At 45.3% G+C, this 18,114-nt stretch overlaps 1 protein-coding gene across 4 annotated transcripts in view; it reads right to left on the bottom strand.

Annotated features, from left to right (window-relative positions):
- LOC101529790 (high affinity immunoglobulin gamma Fc receptor I-like) overlaps positions 1-18,114 on the bottom strand; it is a 36,443-nt gene that overhangs the window by 3,257 nt on the left and 15,072 nt on the right. Inside the window, exons 2-5 of one of the 4 annotated variants that reach the window (XM_058660175.1) lie at positions 9,938-9,986; positions 5,308-5,368; positions 4,899-4,919; positions 3,951-4,205 (exon numbers count right to left, since the gene is read on the bottom strand). In XM_058660175.1, the coding sequence (XP_058516158.1) occupies positions 3,951-4,205; positions 4,899-4,919; positions 5,308-5,338 (307 nt within the window). In that variant the 5' untranslated portion in view covers positions 5,339-5,368; positions 9,938-9,986. Of the gene's footprint in view, positions 1-3,950; positions 4,206-4,898; positions 4,920-5,307; positions 5,369-8,895; positions 8,926-9,899; positions 9,918-9,937; positions 9,987-18,114 lie in introns of those variants that run through there. The other 3 variants (XM_058660176.1, XM_058660174.1, XM_058660177.1) reach the window with 3 other exon arrangements.

Below are 18,114 nucleotides of genomic sequence, written 5' to 3'. Positions count from 1 at the left end.
CAAGTCTTGAAGACCCTGAGCTAAGTCATACTGTGCCTGAACTCCTGCCCATGGAAACAATGACATAGATGTATGCTGTTTGAAGTTGCTAAGGTTTTGGCTATCTGTTATGCTATTATAAATTATCAAAATGCAATAATCCCTGTTAAAGTTGTTAACAGAATCAGCTATCCTAAGGCAAACATGCAGACTAGCAAGCCTGTCCAGAGGCATAGCACCTGCTATTGACAGGATGCCTCATATATGCAGACCAGTGACAGACCAGCAGCCAAAACAAGCTGCTACTGAAAGGGCCCTTTTCTTTGGATGCACATCTCTGTTCATAACCAAAAATGTTTCCTTCTCCAGGGACAGCTGGTTTAGCTAAAGAAAGATGGGGTGGTTAGGGAGACAAAGGAGAAGAAGAAACAATACAGCCTCCTCGTCTGCCTTGCAGAATTTAAGAATGGAGGGCAGTGGGGCCAGCGTGGTAGCCTAGCAGCTAAATTCCTTGCCTCGAATGCGCTAGGATCACATATGGATGCCAGTTCTAATCCTGGCAGCCCTGCTTCCCACCTGGATCCCTGCTTGTGGCCTGGGAAGGCAGTAGAGGATGGCCCAAATTCTTGGGACCCTGCACCCACGTGGGAGACCTGGAAGAGGCTCCAGGCTCCTGGCTTCAGATTGCCTCAGCTCTGGCTGTTGCAGTCACTTGGGGAGTGAATCATCGAATGGAAGATCTTTCTCTCTGTTTCTTCTCTCTGTATATCTGTCTTTCCAAAATCTTTTAAAATAATAATAATAATAATAATAATAATAATAATAATAATAGATCTTTAAAAAAAGAATGGAGGGCAGGGACCAGCGTGATGGCTTAATTAACTATGTCTCCTTTTGCAAGTGATTCCATATGGGCAGTGGTTCATGTCTGAGCTGGTCCACTTCCCATCCAGCTCCCTGCTTGTGGCCTGGGAAAACAGTTGAGGACAGACCAAAACCTTGGGACCCTGCACCCACGTGGGAGACCTGGAAGAAGCTCCCGGCTTCAGATCTACTCAGCTTTGGTTGTTGCAGCAATTTGGAGAATGAAGCAGCAGATGGAAGATCTTTCTCTTTGGAAATATGCCTGTCCAATTTTGAAAAATGGAGGGCAGGTGCTTCAGTGCTATATACAGCATGAATATTAACAGCCTTGGATATTGCCATGGTGTCTCTACACAAGGAGTACTCTCCCCTTTCTTATTCTCATCCACAGATGCTCAAACACTGTACTTCCACAACACCTAGTTATCTGTTTCTTAAATCCCCGCATGTTGGGACATTAAGTGTCTCCATCAGACACTCTCAGCATGAATAATAGAAAATACTTGAACAATACAGGGAATAGACTTCAACTTGTGGAATGAATTCCCTTTGAGGGAATTCATGTGCTTTCTTTTTCTAAAGGTGTTTTATTATGATTATTTATTTGAAAGCCAGAGCTACAGAGAAGAAAAGGACACAGATCTCCCATCCAGTGACTCCCTTTCCAAATACTGCTGCATTAGCCAGAGCTAGGCCAGACTGAGATGCAGCTAGTAGCATATATTTCTACCTAAATTTCTTCTCAAAAACCATGCCCTCTGAACAGGAAGGGCTGTGGGGCTGTGGGGCCACTCCCAGTTGTATTTTCTTGGTCTCAGCATTTCCAGATTGAAGTGACTGAAAGTCAATGTAACTGCAGCTGAATCCTCCCCTGCTAAACAACTGTGACAAAATACTTTTCTTTTTTTTTTCTTTTTCTTTTATTTCATTCCTTTCGGCAAAATACTTTTCAAATAGGGCACAGAAAGAGCCAACCAGAAGCTTGATATAGTACATATTAGTAACATAGAGAACTTTTGGTGGGTGAAAAACAAACAATTCACAATATGATGGGGAAAAGCAAGTCACATGGTAGGAGGAGGTGTTACTAACACCGGGAAAAGGATGCATATCCAGAAATTCCAATAAGTGAGTAAGAAAAAGACAAACAACAGGACAAATTGGCAGAAAGACCTGGTCATGGACATACAAAAGAGGCTATTAAAATAGGTCCAAAAAAGTCTAAGAAAAAACAGTCACTGTCATAGCAGCTAGGGAAATGCAAATTAAACTACAGTGTGGTACTACTCTATATCCACTACAAGAGCAAAAATAAAAACACAGGTATCATTGAGGATTGATGAAGATGAAGAGCAATCAAAGCCCGTACTCTGTGGACATGTAAAGTGGCATAACCACTCTGAAAAGGGCATCTGGCAGTATCCATGAACACCAGAATATATGCATACCTTGTGACTCAAAAAATTCTACCAATTCATAGCCATAAACCACCCTCCTGAAGACTTTTAAATAAATTGTGAGTTACAACTAAGACTCCTAGGCATCTTCCAATAGGTGCATATATGTGTGTGCACCAAAACATGGGTGAAAAATATGACATTTTCCGTCAGCACCCTTAGTAACAGGCAGAATTTGGAAACACCCCAAGAGTCTGTTGGTAGAATGGAAAAATCTAGAATATTAAACAGCATCAAGAACAAAAAGAACTTTAATCTTATACACAAACTTCATCATCCCAATTTAAAAAAAAAACTTGCTAGCCAGCAATTTGTAGGCAAAAACATGTGATTTAGAGTTTACTGGTGTCTAAGAACAGCAGAAAATAGGTCTTAGGTCCTGGAAGTGTTGTACTTCCTGCTTGGGGTGCCGTTGTGAGATGTACACTCTGGGCTTGCCAAGTGTAAGTTATGCTTCAGTCAGGATTTCCACTAAACAGAATATCAGAAAGGTACCATTCTTAATGAGTCATCAGTATTAACAGTCCTAGAGTCTGCGGCAAGGTAAAAACAAAACAACAACAAAACCATTGGCCTCCTCGCAGCTCTGCTCCATTTCTTGCCACTTGTGCTGTACAGCCCTTCCTTCTGCTCAGAGGGTGTTGAGTCTCTGGTTAGCACCACGCTGTCAGCTCCCCTCCCTGTCCGACCCACCAAGCTGCTCTGAGTCATAAGGAACACACAGGGAACCCACTGCCTCTCTCCAACAGTCTCAGCATGGCCTTGGCTAAAACACATTTCCTCAAGGGCAACCAAGTCTGCATAAATGAGATTCTGCCTCCAGTGAGGATTAGCTGCTCCATTAGCAACGCAAGGGAGTCTGGGCCGTTGCTTTTGAATAATTAAATAACAGATTTGAGTATTTGATCTTGAGCAAGAAAACATTTTTCCCTGAAGAATATTTCAGTCTCCATTACTTGACAAATAAAGCTACATACAGATTTCAGTGCCTGATACCGTTTTATTAGTTTTCTTTTCCTCCTACTGACTAATGTCTCACAGTAATTCCATGCCCAGGGCATTGTGAAATGTTCCCAAGACTACACGCACAGAAATGGAAAACTTAGAGGCTTTCTATCAGGCAGAGTTATGGTACAGCTATAGGTGAGGCCTTCAGAAAGCTCATAAAGAATTTGTATTAACTTTTAATTCTATTTCTCAATGAGTGTCTTAAAACCTCATACAGCAGACATTTAAAACACACCTCTATGGATATAAACAGACTTTCTTTTTATGCAATCAACAGTAACACGAAGAACAGAATATATGCTACAAACCAGTTTTTCAAAAGTTTAAGTTTGTTTGTGGCAGGTGATTGCAGCACCAGGCTTTTGGGATGTGAGGGAGAATTTCCTGTTCACTGTGCATTTGCCTGAATTGCTGCTATTGTCTACAGGAGCACCTTTTGAATAACGATAAAATTGTGGGTCCTGAGGTTTGCTCTAGATGCTCCATTCACATCTGACCCAGTTGAGGCACGTGATATTATGAGTGCATTGGTTTTATTTTACCTGATAGGCACACAGGGTTAATGCGTTCACACCGGCATCCAGCACGGACAAAACGAAGGAAGAGCTTGTAATTCCAGACCCTACCCCATGCCTCTCTTACCTCTGTGCACGCCCAGCTGCACCGGCTCGCTTGGTACAGACAGTCCGGTCTGGCAAGTGTATTCCCCACTGTCACTGGCGTGGGCATTGGTGATGCTGTGGCTGGGGGACGAGGTCTGAAGGGCTGTGCCGTTGAGGAACCACTGGGTGGCGCTGTCGCCAGGCGCACGCGGCCCCTCACACCAGAGGGTCACTGCTTCCTCTTGGAACACATCGATCCACGGGGGGTGCAAGGTGATCACTGCCTTCGTGGGGTCTGCTGGGCGAGAGATCAGAAGCAAAAGCCGACAAGGGGAGCAACAGGAAGGGCGCTGCAGTGCTGGTCTAGTTTGGTGGCCAGCAGGGGAGAGAATGAGCTGTCCGGGTCAGTGGAGAAGCCGGGCAATGCATGTTGAGCCAGCCCTCAGTCTGGGTGCTATGGCTCTGAGGTTTCCGTAGGCTCCCCTGCCGTCAGCCAGGACACAGGATTTGGAGGTGGGCCCGTCTGGAGCCGCTTGTCTCAGCCTCCTGTCCTCTGACCTCGTGGGCAGAGCACAGACCTCCACTAGTGTCTGCGTGGAGCCAGTTGAGACTCCTCCCTTGGCTCCTTCAGTACCTGCCTGGCTGGCTCCCAGGGAAAAGCCAGCTTAAGGATTCTTGTAAAAGGAACAACGTGGAAGATGTTGGAAAAGCCAGCAGAGGTGGTTTGTTTGTTTGAGCTGTAGTTTTTTGTTCATTTCTTTTGCACCCCAGCCACTTTTGTGTATATATTCTAGAAGTCACAACTCACTCAGCACATGTTCGCAACTTATGTTAGGAATTAGGGTTTTATCCAACAACATCTGAATATGGGCATTTTTACATCATCTGGGAATCCTTCCCTTTTCTATCCTGATCCTTGTGCTGCAGGCTAAAGGGACCCATAAGGTAGGAAGACAGTGTTGGAGAGGTAGGGTTAGACATCACTCACCCTGTTGCCCACCAACTGGAACTGCCAGAGACCAGAGAACAGATGTCAGCCAGTCAGCAGGAGACGACCAGGAAGGGAGAATTGGGGAGGCAGAATTAGTGTCGGATCTGAGATGCCAGCTTTACTCTCTCAGGTTTCTCCCTGTGCTCCTCCTCCAAAATCAGTTGCCAGCAGAACAGGACGACCTCCAGGTGCTCACTGACGCCTTGCTTTGATGTGAGGTTTCCTGGTTTCATGCTGGTTTGGGGTCGTCTTCCTTCTCATCCCTATCCCCACCAGTGACGCCTACAACCACCGTCACAGCCATCTCATAGTTAGGAGTTCAGGCCGAACACACCAAAGGGACAAAAACCTTGGCTCAGCTGAGCCAGATCAGGACCCTTCCAGCCCCACTCGCAGCCCGACTTACCCCACAGGAGTAGGGCCAGCCAGAGCCACATGTTATCTCCCTGACGCGAGGGTAGTGAACCCTGCAACACAGAAATCAGTAAAGAGCTGTTAGGGGCTCTGGGTTCAAGGTTAGAAAAGAGGAAGGAAATAGCCACTTCTGAGCTCATCCACCACGTTCCTTTTCTGGGAAATGCATCCTTAGTTCTATTTTCCCCCCTTTTTTTGGTGACAGAGTTACAGAGAGAGAGGAAGAGACAGAAATCTTCCATTCCCTAGTTCACTCCCCAGATGACTTCAAGACAGAAGCTTCTTACAGGTCTCCCCTGTGGACAGGAGAGGCCCAAACACTTGGAGGTTGTTCTTTCCCAGGTATGTTGGAGGTGGAGCAGCTGGAAACTGAACTGGTGCCCACATGGGGTGCTGGCGTCTCAGTCACCCATTATGCCACTACACTGCCCCCCAAACCTAGCTCTTGGAGTTCTTCAGATTCTCAAACCTCTCACCTATCTCATCTCTCCCAGGTTAAGGCTCTGTCTTTCCAAACTCAGGGGAAAAATTAAATCTCTATTGACATTTAATTCTGATCATATGCTCTCTCTCTACCATTTGTGTACCTAAGGCTAGAATATGGCATAATGTTGCTTTAATCACATTTTATTTACTTGTATAAATTTTGAAAGGCAAAGAGAGAGAGTAAGGCATAGACATACAGCGACAGAGAGGCAGAGCTCCTATCTGCTAGTCGACTCCCCAAATGTTGGGAATGGATGGGGCTGGACCAGGCTGTAGGGAGGAGCCACAAACATAATCTGTGTCTCCCATGGGGATGTCAGGAACCCAAGTCTATTGGCCATCATCTACTGTTCCCTTTGGGTGCATTAGCAGGAAGCTAAAATAACAAATGGAGCTGGACTCGGACATAATCGCTCTGATATGGGATGTGGGTATCTTAAGCAGTGGCTTAACTGCTGTGCCAAAACATGGTGCCCCCCGTTTTATGACTGGTTCCAGGTCTGGCAGATGCATCCCAAGCTTGATCATTTGAGTCCAGAAGGTTCACATCCTCATCTATGAGAAGTGACTCATTTGCAGGAGCTCTAACAAGCTCAGTCAGTGTTTTCTGGAAAGTGTAGGTGGCACAAATCCCCACTTTGGTAAAGAAAAGAAAGCCTTTTTCCTGAAAGATATTATGCATTTGGAATGCTCACCATGGATAAATCCAAGAAAATTGTTTAATATAAATGCTGGTATTAGTCTATTTTTGTTACTACAACCATATGCTTGAAGCTGAGTAGCTCATGAAAACAGGAGGTTTATTCTGCTTGTGGCTTTGGCAGCTGGAAGTGCAAGACTAAGGGGGCAACGAAAAAGGGTACGGCTTGTTTGGGAGTTCAGCACAGAGATGGCAACCCCGGCGGGGGAGGACGTGCAGGAGCCAGGAACCCAAGTGTCCCCTGCCGGTTCAGGGACGGCCCTTCCCGCTCTGGGAGCCTCCATGGTTACAAGTGTCCCCAGGCTGTGGTGGCTCCATCTTCACGTGGCTCCTTCCCTCTGGGTCACATTTCCTCTGCTCACAAGGCTGCCAGGCAAGTATTGGGCCACTCCTGCCCTGTGGCCCCTCAGGGCACGTCCTTCCTGATCTCTTGTCTCTTTCCTCCGCCGCTGGCGTCTGGAAGCTGCTCCCAGGGCACACCGGGACTCTGCCCCACTTGCTTCGGTGCTTCCTGAGTGGGTACTTCTGGCCACGAACCACGCGACTCCAGACAGAATTCATCTTCTCTCTACCAAGGAGTCTGGGGCCCAGGACCAAAGTACAGGCGGCTTGGAGGAGTATCCCCCATTCGCCTTGGCGACCCTAGCCGCCTCCACCAGCAGGGATGTCGGCATCCGGGTCTCTTTAGGAAAACGCTGGCCGCCAGATAGGAGCCACCCTGATCCTGTTTGGCCTCATTTGACCTGCTCACACCCCTACACACTTACAGGATCTTGGGCAGGGACCCAGGCTGTGGTAGACAGAGCTGTGCCCGTGATGATGACCGTGCCGGTTTACCAGAATCTGCTGCCAGCGCCCAGTGTTCATCCACCTTTCTGCTTCTGCTCATCCTGAGAAGCAACAAATGATAACTCAAGTGCTTGAACCTTTGTACCCCTGTGGGAAACCCAGAAGTCCTCCTGGCTTTGGGCTGGCCCTGACCTGGTTGCTTCAGACATTGGGGTGTGAAGCAGTGTATGGAAGACCAGTGTATGGAAGACCTGTCTCTCATTCTCGCTCCCCATTCCCACCCACCCACTACTTTCAAATAAAATGAAAACCTAAAATCTTTTTAAAAAATGGCAGGGGGAAGCTTTTACACACTAAAGGAGTCTCCTTTTTACCTCTGGAAGGAAAGTAACAAATACTACCAATGCACTTTGTGTCCTGTTCTTCTCCGCTCAGCCCTTGTCTGTTTATAAGGCCAGTTTTTCTGCTCAGCAAATCAGCCCATTTCTAAAGTCACAGATCAGAACACCTTTAATCACCATTCCTAACACTTATTATGTTTTTTTTTTGAGAACCTGCATTTTCATGAGAGACTAAGGGTGCCTCCCTGCCCCTTAACAATGGCATTTTCACATGACTTTCATTAGGCAATGAAATGTGTCTGTATTGTGCTAATTTTGAACTTACGGAATAACCAATGTTAGTGCCTGCAATGCCAGTTTTCCATATGGGCACCAGTTAGAGTTCCATCTGCTCTGTTTCCAATCCAGTTCCCTGCTAATGGCTTAGGAAAAGCAGTCAAAGGTGGTCCAAGTGATTAGGTCACTGCCACCTGCTTGGGAGACCCAGATGAAGCTCCTAGCTCCTGGCTTCCTGGTTCAGGCCTGAGTATTGGGAACACTTGGGGAATGAAACAGCAGATGGAAGATTTTTCTGTCTCTCCTCTCTCCATAACGCTTACTTTCAAATAAATAAATAAACATATCTTTAAAGAAAAAAACCCTTAGAATTTTTAAGAATGTCATAGAGCAATGATGAAGTGAAACAAATGGAAAGCAAAGATTTGTCTGGGAAGATCTCGGTGTGTTCTAAGAGAGATGTCAGAGCTCACAGACATTTATACTTGAGGGTCACGTTCACACCCATCACACCACTCATCTTTGTCTCCCAAATTTTCCACTATACGGATGTATCATGGTTTATTCCATTCATCTCTCTTCCTACACGTTTCTTATGTTATTTTTACTGTTATGACCAGCAATGGGCTGGGTAACTTTGTACTTAGCCTTAAGTGTTTAACTCATTAATTCTTTAGGGCACATTCCTGGAGTCAGCAGTGTCCAGCTGCTGTGTCCTGGGAAAGCCATAAAGGATTTTGTCTTATGTGGATGGCTGGAGTCAGATTGCCCGGCACACCACCATCACTGCACGTCTTCGTTACAGCTCACAGACACACATGCTTGAGAGTGCTTCTCATTTATTTTTAGAACAACTTATGAGTACACATGATTGTTATCTTTGTAACAGTAACTTGTCCAAGGTTATAAACAGCAGAAACAGGGTTCAAAATCAGGCAGTTTTGTGTGTTTCCCTTTCTGCTCACCAGTGGAGCATAGTGGTACCTACCTCATTGCTGGCCATTCTTGTGAAGGGAAAAAGCAGGTTTGCATTAAGGCCTTGCAGAAAAACAGCCTCACATGTACGTCATGTAGAGAACGGCCTACATGGTAAACATGGGGAGTCGAGCTAACTGTGAGTCAAGAGGCACAAGCCAGTACCACTAATGCTAAGATAAAACGTCAACTAAACAGCTGAAGCTGAACCAATCTAAAGCCAGGAACCAGGAGGTTCTTCTATGTCTCCCAGGTGAGTACAGGGTCCCAACGTTTTGGACCATCCTCTATTGCTTTCCCAGGCCACAAGCAGGGAGTTGGATCAGAACCGGAACCCATATGGAATGTCAACATTAGCCATTGAGCCATTGTGCCGCCTCCCCATTCCAGTCTTTTTAGTGACCAACTTATTATAAATCTCAGTTGCATCCAAGATTGTAAAGTCACCAGACCTTGATTTTTCTTTCTAAATCACAGCATCCTAAAGAAGGGAACTGTAAAATATTTTTCTAGATTGTGTTTCTCCAAGACTCTCTCATCTGGAATGCAGAGGCTCTTTAACTTGTGAGTGTCTGATGGTAGAAGTTGGTGCCTCCCTGTGGCACTACTGTTCCAGAAGGCCCTCCTCCAGGACTGTATGTGGCAAACATCACAGCTGTTTGTGAATGTCAGGATACAAAATCTCATGATCTTCAAGCCAGCAGCATTTTCCTTTCCCATCTTAGTGTGCCAGGAACACACCTTCACATCATGGTGACAAGGACAGGAGGGCATTGGTTGAGATGAAGGATTATACATAAAAGGTTAAAGGGTCAGGAAGGCAGGTGGATTTGGGATTGGCTATAGACTCGTCCCACTTTGTTTACTTTTGTTCAACCCCAAGGGACAAAAGCAAATCTTCATTTCCTTTTAAAACTTAAAAGTTTTATGACATTCCATGCAAATGAAATAACGTGTCACATATAGATGTTTGTTGTGAATTATGCACAGCCAGAAAGTAAGTATTTTTGAACCCACCACTCAAAAGAATAATCAGAATACTACCAATGACATACCAGATCTCCAGCCAAAATGGAATCACTGGTACTGGATTTGTTCTCTCACCTGAAACAGAAGGAAAAAAATGCACATGACAAGCTAGACTGTAAAACCACCTGGAGAGTGCAAGATCTGAGGCCTGGAGTGGGTTCAGGAGAGGGGTTATGGACATTTCTCTGATGGGCTGCAACTCCCACTGGTGAGCATAAAAACCAGGACTGGGAGCAGGCATGGCTGGATAGGCAGTGGCTCCTGCTGGCATGAATGTGTACTGGAGGGTGGAGTTGGTTGGGTTGAGTTAGGCTTCAAAGCCCAATGATGTATATGAGATCTCAATGGGATGTGAGACAGACTGGACCAGTCCACTACACATGCTGGCAGGCACAGGAATCAGAGGTAGGGGCCAGTCCAGTGGGGTTATTGGGGGGAGGGGATACTCTGACTAAGCTGCACCTCTTCTTGTGGTACATGAGGGCCGAGTGTGTTTTGTGCAGGGCTAAGTCACAGCACCCATTGGTTGCCTAAGAATGGAAAGGGCAGAACAAATTGATCAACTACCCCACTGAAACTTGACAGCAAATTTCTGGGCCAATGGAGACTCAGAGGCAGACTACGACAACCAATAGACCTCAGGAAGATTTCCTGAGCCATGGATCTTCGATATCAACAGCATCTCAAAACTATCCAAAACACATGAACAGAACCCTCAGAAAATGCTCCACAATGGGAGCCTTGAAATTCCATTGGGTGGCAGTTCCCCAATCTCCGGGGTAATGTGGTGGTTGGGAAGCTGGGTGTGGTTTCTCCTCTTGTATCCTCCTCTCCCCCACATATGGGAAGCAGAAGAAGAAAATGTGTAAACAAGGGTCTCACCCACTATCCCCTGATCCTCAACCCTTCCCACCCTGATCAACTATGTAAACATTATCAATAAAAAAATAAAAAAACAGGAAACAATGAAAATGCAAATTTTAAATTACCATTTGAGTTAGAAATAATGTATGAAAATATTATGCTTTATTTTGCTTCTTTTATTGCACTTCATAGATCAGTTGCTTTTTTTCAAGAGAAGGTTTATGGCCGTCCTGAGCCCAGCAAGTCTCAATAACCTGTACTCACTTCTTCCCATGTGTCCCATTTTGGTCATCCTGGCGATATTTCAGGCTGTCATTTCTGTTAGAGCTTCATGGTGATCTCTGCTCACTCATATCCAATGCTCCTCTTGTCATTGTCTGAGGTAAAGATGGGTGTTCTAATTACTCCACTAACTGACTCTTCTCCCCAGGCCTCTTTATTTCCACGACAAAACTCTTAGGCCAGTTAATAATCCGACAAGGTATTCAAAGGATAGGAAAATCACCTGATGTCTCACAGTAAATGAAATGCTAGAACTTATTAAGCTTCATGAGGAGGGCAAGATTAGCTGAAAGCCAGGCTTATACTGTGACAGTGAACCAAGTAGTGAATGCAAAGAAAATGTTTTAAAAATGCAAAGGAAATGTTCTTGGAGTAAACTAAAAATGCTAGTCCAGTGAAATAACAAAAAGGGGAAACAGCCTTACTGCTGATGTGGGAAAAGCTGTAGTGTCTGGTTAGAAGATGAACCCAACCACAACATTGCCTCAAGATAAGTCACAATCTGAAACAGTAAGTGCTGGTATAGAAACTTCAAGTTATCTAGAAAACTGAGCTAAGACAATTGGTGAAGGAGATACTAACAGGAAAAGATGCTAACTAGGCGTGTTACAGCTAGAGAAGAGTCAATGGCTGGCTCAGAGCTTTGGAGCAGACAGCATTGTGAAGGGCTAATGTAGTTGGTGATTTTGATTAGAAAATTCTCACTTGCCTCATCAACATCCTAGGGCTCTCTAGAATCATCAAAAATCGGGAGGGCATGGGGAGGGGATGGGGAATCCCAGAGCCCATGAAACTGTGTCACATAATGCAATGTAATTAATAATTTAAAAAAAGAATCATCAAAAATCTACAGTGCCTGTACTCCAATATGTAACAGAAGAATGTGGACAGGACATCTGTCTAAGGATGGTTAGCTGAGTAGGTTAAGATCGCTATTGTGATTTGCTGCTCAAAAGAAGATTCCTTTCACTGACAGTGCACCTGGTCTTTCAGGTGTGTTAATGGAGGCATAAAAGTGAAATTAGTGTTATTTTCTGTCTGTTAACACAGGGTCCACTCTGCTCTTACGAATCAAGGACTGAACTTGTCAGACTTGCTATTTAAAAAGTGAGTTTTGCAAGGTAATGGCTGCTGTAGATAGAAATTTCTCTGATAAACTTTTTATAAAAGATTCACCACTCTCAATGCCAACAAGAATATTCTTAATTTAGGTAGAAGAGGTCAAAATATCAACATTAACAGCAGTCTGGAGACCCACAAAAAAAACTTCAGCAGATGAGGAATTTCTGCTTAGGGATGGGTGGTTTTGTGAGACAGAATCTACTTTGGATGAAAATGCCTGAACATTGTTGCAACACAAACAAAGAACTTAAACATTGGGTGAATTTGGTTGCTAAAGGAACATCAAGATTTGAGAGGATCTGAAGGAAGTTTGATTGTGGATAAACTGGTATCCGACAACAATGCTACAGGGAGTTCTTGGCTGAAAAGAAGATGTCAGAAACTTAGTATTTTTATGAAAATAGGAATTGGCATTATTTCTAGCCCAGTGTGAGTGCCAAGTACCAAGCTGGTTAATCCTTCCCAGGGGTTCTTCTCCAGACCTGGCCCTTTCTCTTTCTCTCAGTTTCTCTCTCTCTCTCTCTTTCACACACACACACACACACACACACACACACACACACACACACACACACACACCAGCCCTCTGCTGAATACGTGGAGGGGGAGGCCTCTGCAGAACTCTGGAATTCTCTCTCTCTGGGCAGCATTCTTTTTCCAGTTCTTCGAAAGCCGTCAGGTTCATCTCCTCCCATACTCCTCTGTGCTCTGCCTCGTCCCCCTCCGTGCACTGCAGCCCGCCGTCCCTCTTAAGTACGCAGAGGACGGCAGTTCGGGGCTCACAGGGGTGGCTGACGATTTCTGGTGCCTGACGTCCACTCTTTGGACAAGCATTATTTCATATGCTTCTTTTCCTTTTTTTTATGTTTTAAATTTTATTATTGATGATGTTTACATAGAATCACTAGGATAAAATCTTTTTTCTCACAAGAATGTCAAGGTTACATTGCCAAATATGCCAGTTGAAATGCATGGGTGCTGCAGAGTAAAGAAAATATCCCTGAAGTGATTGATGAGGAAGGAGGGTTAAAAATGGGCATGGGGTTGGGGGTGAGGGCGGGTGAGAAGGACAGAGAAGCTGGGAGAGTGGAGGGAGTGGTCTGAGCTTCAGGGCCCTCTGGCCAGCAGCCCTTCTCCTCTCTCAGAGTAAGCACCCAGGCAGCGCTGGCCAGGGCCGGTTGTCACAGGTCTGTCAGCAGCTGCCCCTGGCACAACCACCCACTCATCGCATCTACCAGGCAAAGGGAAGCGCTCCCTACCCTGCCTCTCAGGCGTCCCTAACAAGGGTTCTTAGTTCTAGAAACAGCACAAGCATGCACATGGTTACACCTGAAATGCTGTCGTTCATCTTTCAAAAGTGGCAAACGTCACTTCCTTCAGCCCCTACTGACCCTCGCTGATTCTTGTGCCACAATGGAGAGGAGGTGCCAGGCTGGAGTGGTGCTGCACTGGTGTCCGGGCGCGGCAGAGCCTGGTTCCCATTCCCTGCTACCCACAAGCCCTCCTACAGGCTGCTCTTGCAACAGCGACTGCAAGCGCTTTCCTGATATGATCTCAACATCTGTCACTTTCCACCTCTGACATCCTCACTGTTTCTAGAGGACGGCCAGCTGGATAAGGCCAGTCTTGGCTTGCTCCAGCTTCCCCGCTAAATGCGCTTTCATGGAACACTCTGGCTTTCTGCTTCTCTGTTCGTTCTTGTCTGTCCCTGGAAATTCTGTCAGTGCCATGGCCTCCGTGAATGTCTGTGGCACCCAGGTGGGGTCACTGACCCCTTCCAGGCCTTTGTGCTTTTGTTGGTAATCCTTTTCTTCATCCTCACTCTCCTGAGACCAGCGATTTCCTTCTCTTGGGGATCACCTGCAGTCCCGTCTCCACCTTCTTCTTATCTTTTCCCCTGGCCTTCTGCTTTTCAGTTTGGAGCTGAGCGGCCATCTCTTCAGGGCTCCTAAGCTGCCTTGCCCAACTTTTGCAACCTCCCTGTCTCCCTTCTTTATGCGTGCCAAGGATCCAAAGGATGCTTGGGATGGAACCTTCCTTTCAACACTCCTCTAGGAGCAACAGAATTGTTGCCAAAGGCTGTGGACACCTAACATAGATTATTTCCTGTAAAAACTCAATTTTTCATATTTTCCCTCAAAGTTTTTAATGATGGCAATATATTTAAGTTTTCTTTAAATTAAAAAAAAAGTATTTGTAGGCAGAGTGACAGAGAGGGGGAGAGAGAGAGAGGTCTTCTCTCTGTTTATTCATTCTCTCAATGCTGGTAACGCTTGGTATTGGGGCTGGATGAAATCAGGGCCCAGAGTCTCTTGCGTGGGTGGCAGGAACCCAAGTACGAGAGCCTTCATCTGCTGCCTCCCAGGTGCCTTAACAGGCTCCTGGATCGAAAGTGGAGGCAGGTCTCCAGCTCAGGCAATCCGATATGAGATGGGGTTGTCCTAAGTAAGTAGCTTAACCTACTACATCTCAATGCCTGCCCCAGCAAATCTATTTAGACTCTCTATAGATTTATAGATTAATGACTATCTGAATGCTATACATCATGTATCTGCATATACACATGTGTGCATTCACTCATCAATTATTTCAATTGTGTAGGCTGGATGTGTCTACAAAATAAATGACTCCTTTATGACAATATAACAGAATTTCTAAGAACTTTACTACTGGTGAAAAGTTCTATTTTTAATGATTCGGTTTATTTTTATTTGAAAGGTAAGGTTCAGTGAGACAGACAGAGATCCTGCATTTGCTGGTTTTCTCCCCAAATGACCACAACTGCCCCAGCCGAACCACCCTGGAGCTTCTTCTAAATCTCCCAGGTAAGTGCAGGAACCCAAAAACTTGGGGTATCCTCTGCTGCTTTCCCATGCGCATTGGTGGGGAGCTGAATTGGAAGTGGTACCTGGGACTGAAGCAGCACTCATTTTTGGATGCTGGTATTGTGGGCAGCAGCTTAATTTGCTATGCTGTAACACCAATCTCAGTGACAAAATTCCATAACTATAACAGGAGGCATACTGGAGACTGGTGAGGAACTTCTTAGAAGTGAAACTGACTGAAGTGTATTTTACAGTGCAATACTGCTTCCGTTTGAAGCTTCCACTTTCATGTTACTGCCTACAGATCCTCCAGCACACAAGTCAGACAGTTAAGTAACTTTCACTGTGTGATTGAGGTTTGTAGGATTAGGCCAATGTCTCTGAACATAGAGAAGCAAGCCCTCAACTCGCAGAACTGGCGGAGGCAGGGCGGAGGGGTGGTGGTGGTTGGGAGTGGAGTCATCGGTCCAGGAAGACCAAGTGTTACTCTCTGGGCCATTAGGAGTGCAGACAGTCGTCCTGATGCTTGAACATCGCTGCAACTGGGACTTTGTTTCTTGGGGTTTTATCCAATCTATAGGATAAGGCTGACCCTTACAAACTATTCCTGACCACAAAACTTAGTTTCTCTTCCTCTAGTACGTTCTGTGCTGACCTCTAGTAGGAAGTGAAAACAAAACTTACTGGAAAGACAACAGAAATGAAAATAAGTATTTCCATGTAAACAAGGCTAGGTTTAGCCTGGCAGTTGCGTATCCAGTTCCTGACTCCAGCTTCCTGCTGATGCAGATTATGGGAGGCAACAGGATGGCTCAAGGAACGGGTTCTTGCCACTCATGCAGGAAACCTAAGTTGAATTCCCAGATCCTGGCTTCAGCTCAGTCAAGTCCTGGGGTTTGTGGGCATTTGGGGAGTAAACCAGCAGACGGGAGTGCATGCTCTTTTCCATATATTCTTAAAAAATTTAAAAGCCAAAAGAACACTTAGCTTCAATCTCAGTTTTTGTATATTATTAAGAGGTCAAGTCCAGTTCTCTCGTGGTCACCACGTCAATCAATGGTGCAGTGAGACACAAATTAGCTCCAAGTCTCGCTTTGTGCAGGAGTGACAATTGCAAGGTTTGAGGAAAGCAAAGTTATTGCTAATCTGTACCGTAACTCAGCAATCCTTTCTCAAGCATCTGGCAGCTTTGTCTTGTGGGCAGGTTGGGGACAGATAAAACACAGTCAAAGCCAGGTCCTCTCTAGGGAGAATTCCTCCTTTGTAGTAAGGTTGTGGAGAGAGCCATGAATGAAAGCTTTTGCATCTTCATTGGGAGTTAACAGTTGTGGGGGTAGCAGAAATTTTATGTCTCCTTTTGATTTTTCAGAGGGTCGGCACAGGGTTCTTATAATCAGAAGGGAAGGAGAGATGTTTCTCTTTACGAAAATAATTTGAGATTCTGAGGTAGAATTCAACCAAGACCCTGTTCAGGATGCAGTGTTTCAGGCTGCATTATTCTTTCTCACCTGATTATTCTTAAGGATGTTATTCTATAGGTGCAATGCAAGGTGGGAGTCAGGGTGTGCTGTTTGAGGTTTGACTGGAGGAACGGAGGATGGCTATGTTTTTGCTCATTTCTGAATCCCAGAGACGGAAACAGAACTCCTTAGCAACAACCTAACTAAGGGGATGACATTTGCTAGCCAAGAGAGGATGGAGCTGTTCCTAAGTTCAATCATATTTTTTTCCTACTTCACAACTTGACTAAGGCTTCGTTCTTTTGATCTTGGAGACACCATTGTGCTTACCATGATCAATTCTGTGTCTAAAGCTTAAAAATTCTTTGTCTATGGTACCAAGTTCAGTCAAACAAATGAGGCAAGCTGTCTGGGAGTGCAAGGGCTTTCTAGGTTATATTACTATTCTCCATACTTTGTTTAGAAATACTATTTTTTAAAAGATTTTATTATTATTGGAAAGCCGGATATACAGAGAGGAGGAGAGACAGAGAGGAAGATCTTCCATCCGATGATTTACTCCCCAAGTGAGCCACAACGGGCCGGTGCGCGCCGATCCGAAGCCGGGAACCAGGAAACTCTTCCAGGTCTCCCACGCAGGTGCGGGGTCCCAAAGCCTTGGGCCGTCCTCGACTGCTTTCCCAGGCCACAAGCAGGGAGCTGGATGGGAAGTGGAGCTGCCGGGATTAGAACCGGCGCCCATATGGAATCCCAGGGCGTTCAAGGCGAGGACTTTAGCGCTAGGCCACGCCGCTGGGCCCTAGAAATACTATTTTACTACCCCCAAGGAGATGGCAGTTGGTTCAATGCAGAAAATTCATACTGGAACAAGGCCATTTTCTGTATTGCAGATTTGTGGGACCCTTGTTTCTCTAAACCAGTGAGTTCAAGAGTGACTTTTCTCTCACACACATACAAAAAATACACTTGCCACGCTCTACTCTTCCTCTCATTTTAGTAATTTGTGAGCTTCCTCTTTAGGCGAACACACTTGTTTGAGTCAAACTAAAACCAATCACTTCTTGGATGGAGTTTAACTAAAAAAAAAAATTACTTCCTTCCTCTCTATGCCCTTTCAAGTTTAGATAAAAACTGAACAATCAAAAATGAAAGTCTGTGGGTTGGTTAGCAGAGAAGGAGGAAGAAGACGGAGGTATAATGGGATTCTGGACTGGCAAGGTTGCTCACTTCACTCAGATACTTCCCTCCTTCCTGGATGATCTCATTTTCAGAAATTTCTTCAGGATCTTGCTCAAAAATGCTGTGTTTTTCCCCCTTCACCTACTCGAGTCATTCTTTTTTATGTTATTGTCTCATTTATACAGAGCTTAGAGCACCCTACCATGCATTCTTAATCATGGCCTATGTGCACTATACATTTCTATGATTTGAATAGGGTTGTTCTCCCCAGATTCATGCAGAAATTTAGTCCTCCAAGTCTTATATTAACAGTATTCAGAGGGTGGAAGGTTAATACAACTTTGATGTTTAGAGGTAAGGCCTCTGGGATGTGCTTAGATGAAATCAGGCCATTAAGTTTGGCGTCTCCCTGATTGAATCTGGTGGCTCTATAAGAAGAGGAAGGAGCCAGCAGACAGCTGAGAACACGTT

This window comes from Ochotona princeps, chromosome 2 (genome assembly GCF_030435755.1).
Source record: "Ochotona princeps isolate mOchPri1 chromosome 2, mOchPri1.hap1, whole genome shotgun sequence".
NCBI lineage: Eukaryota > Metazoa > Chordata > Mammalia > Lagomorpha > Ochotonidae > Ochotona > Ochotona princeps.
The sequence above is the reverse complement of the archived record's forward strand: the minus strand, read 5'-3'. Positions and strand labels throughout refer to the sequence as shown.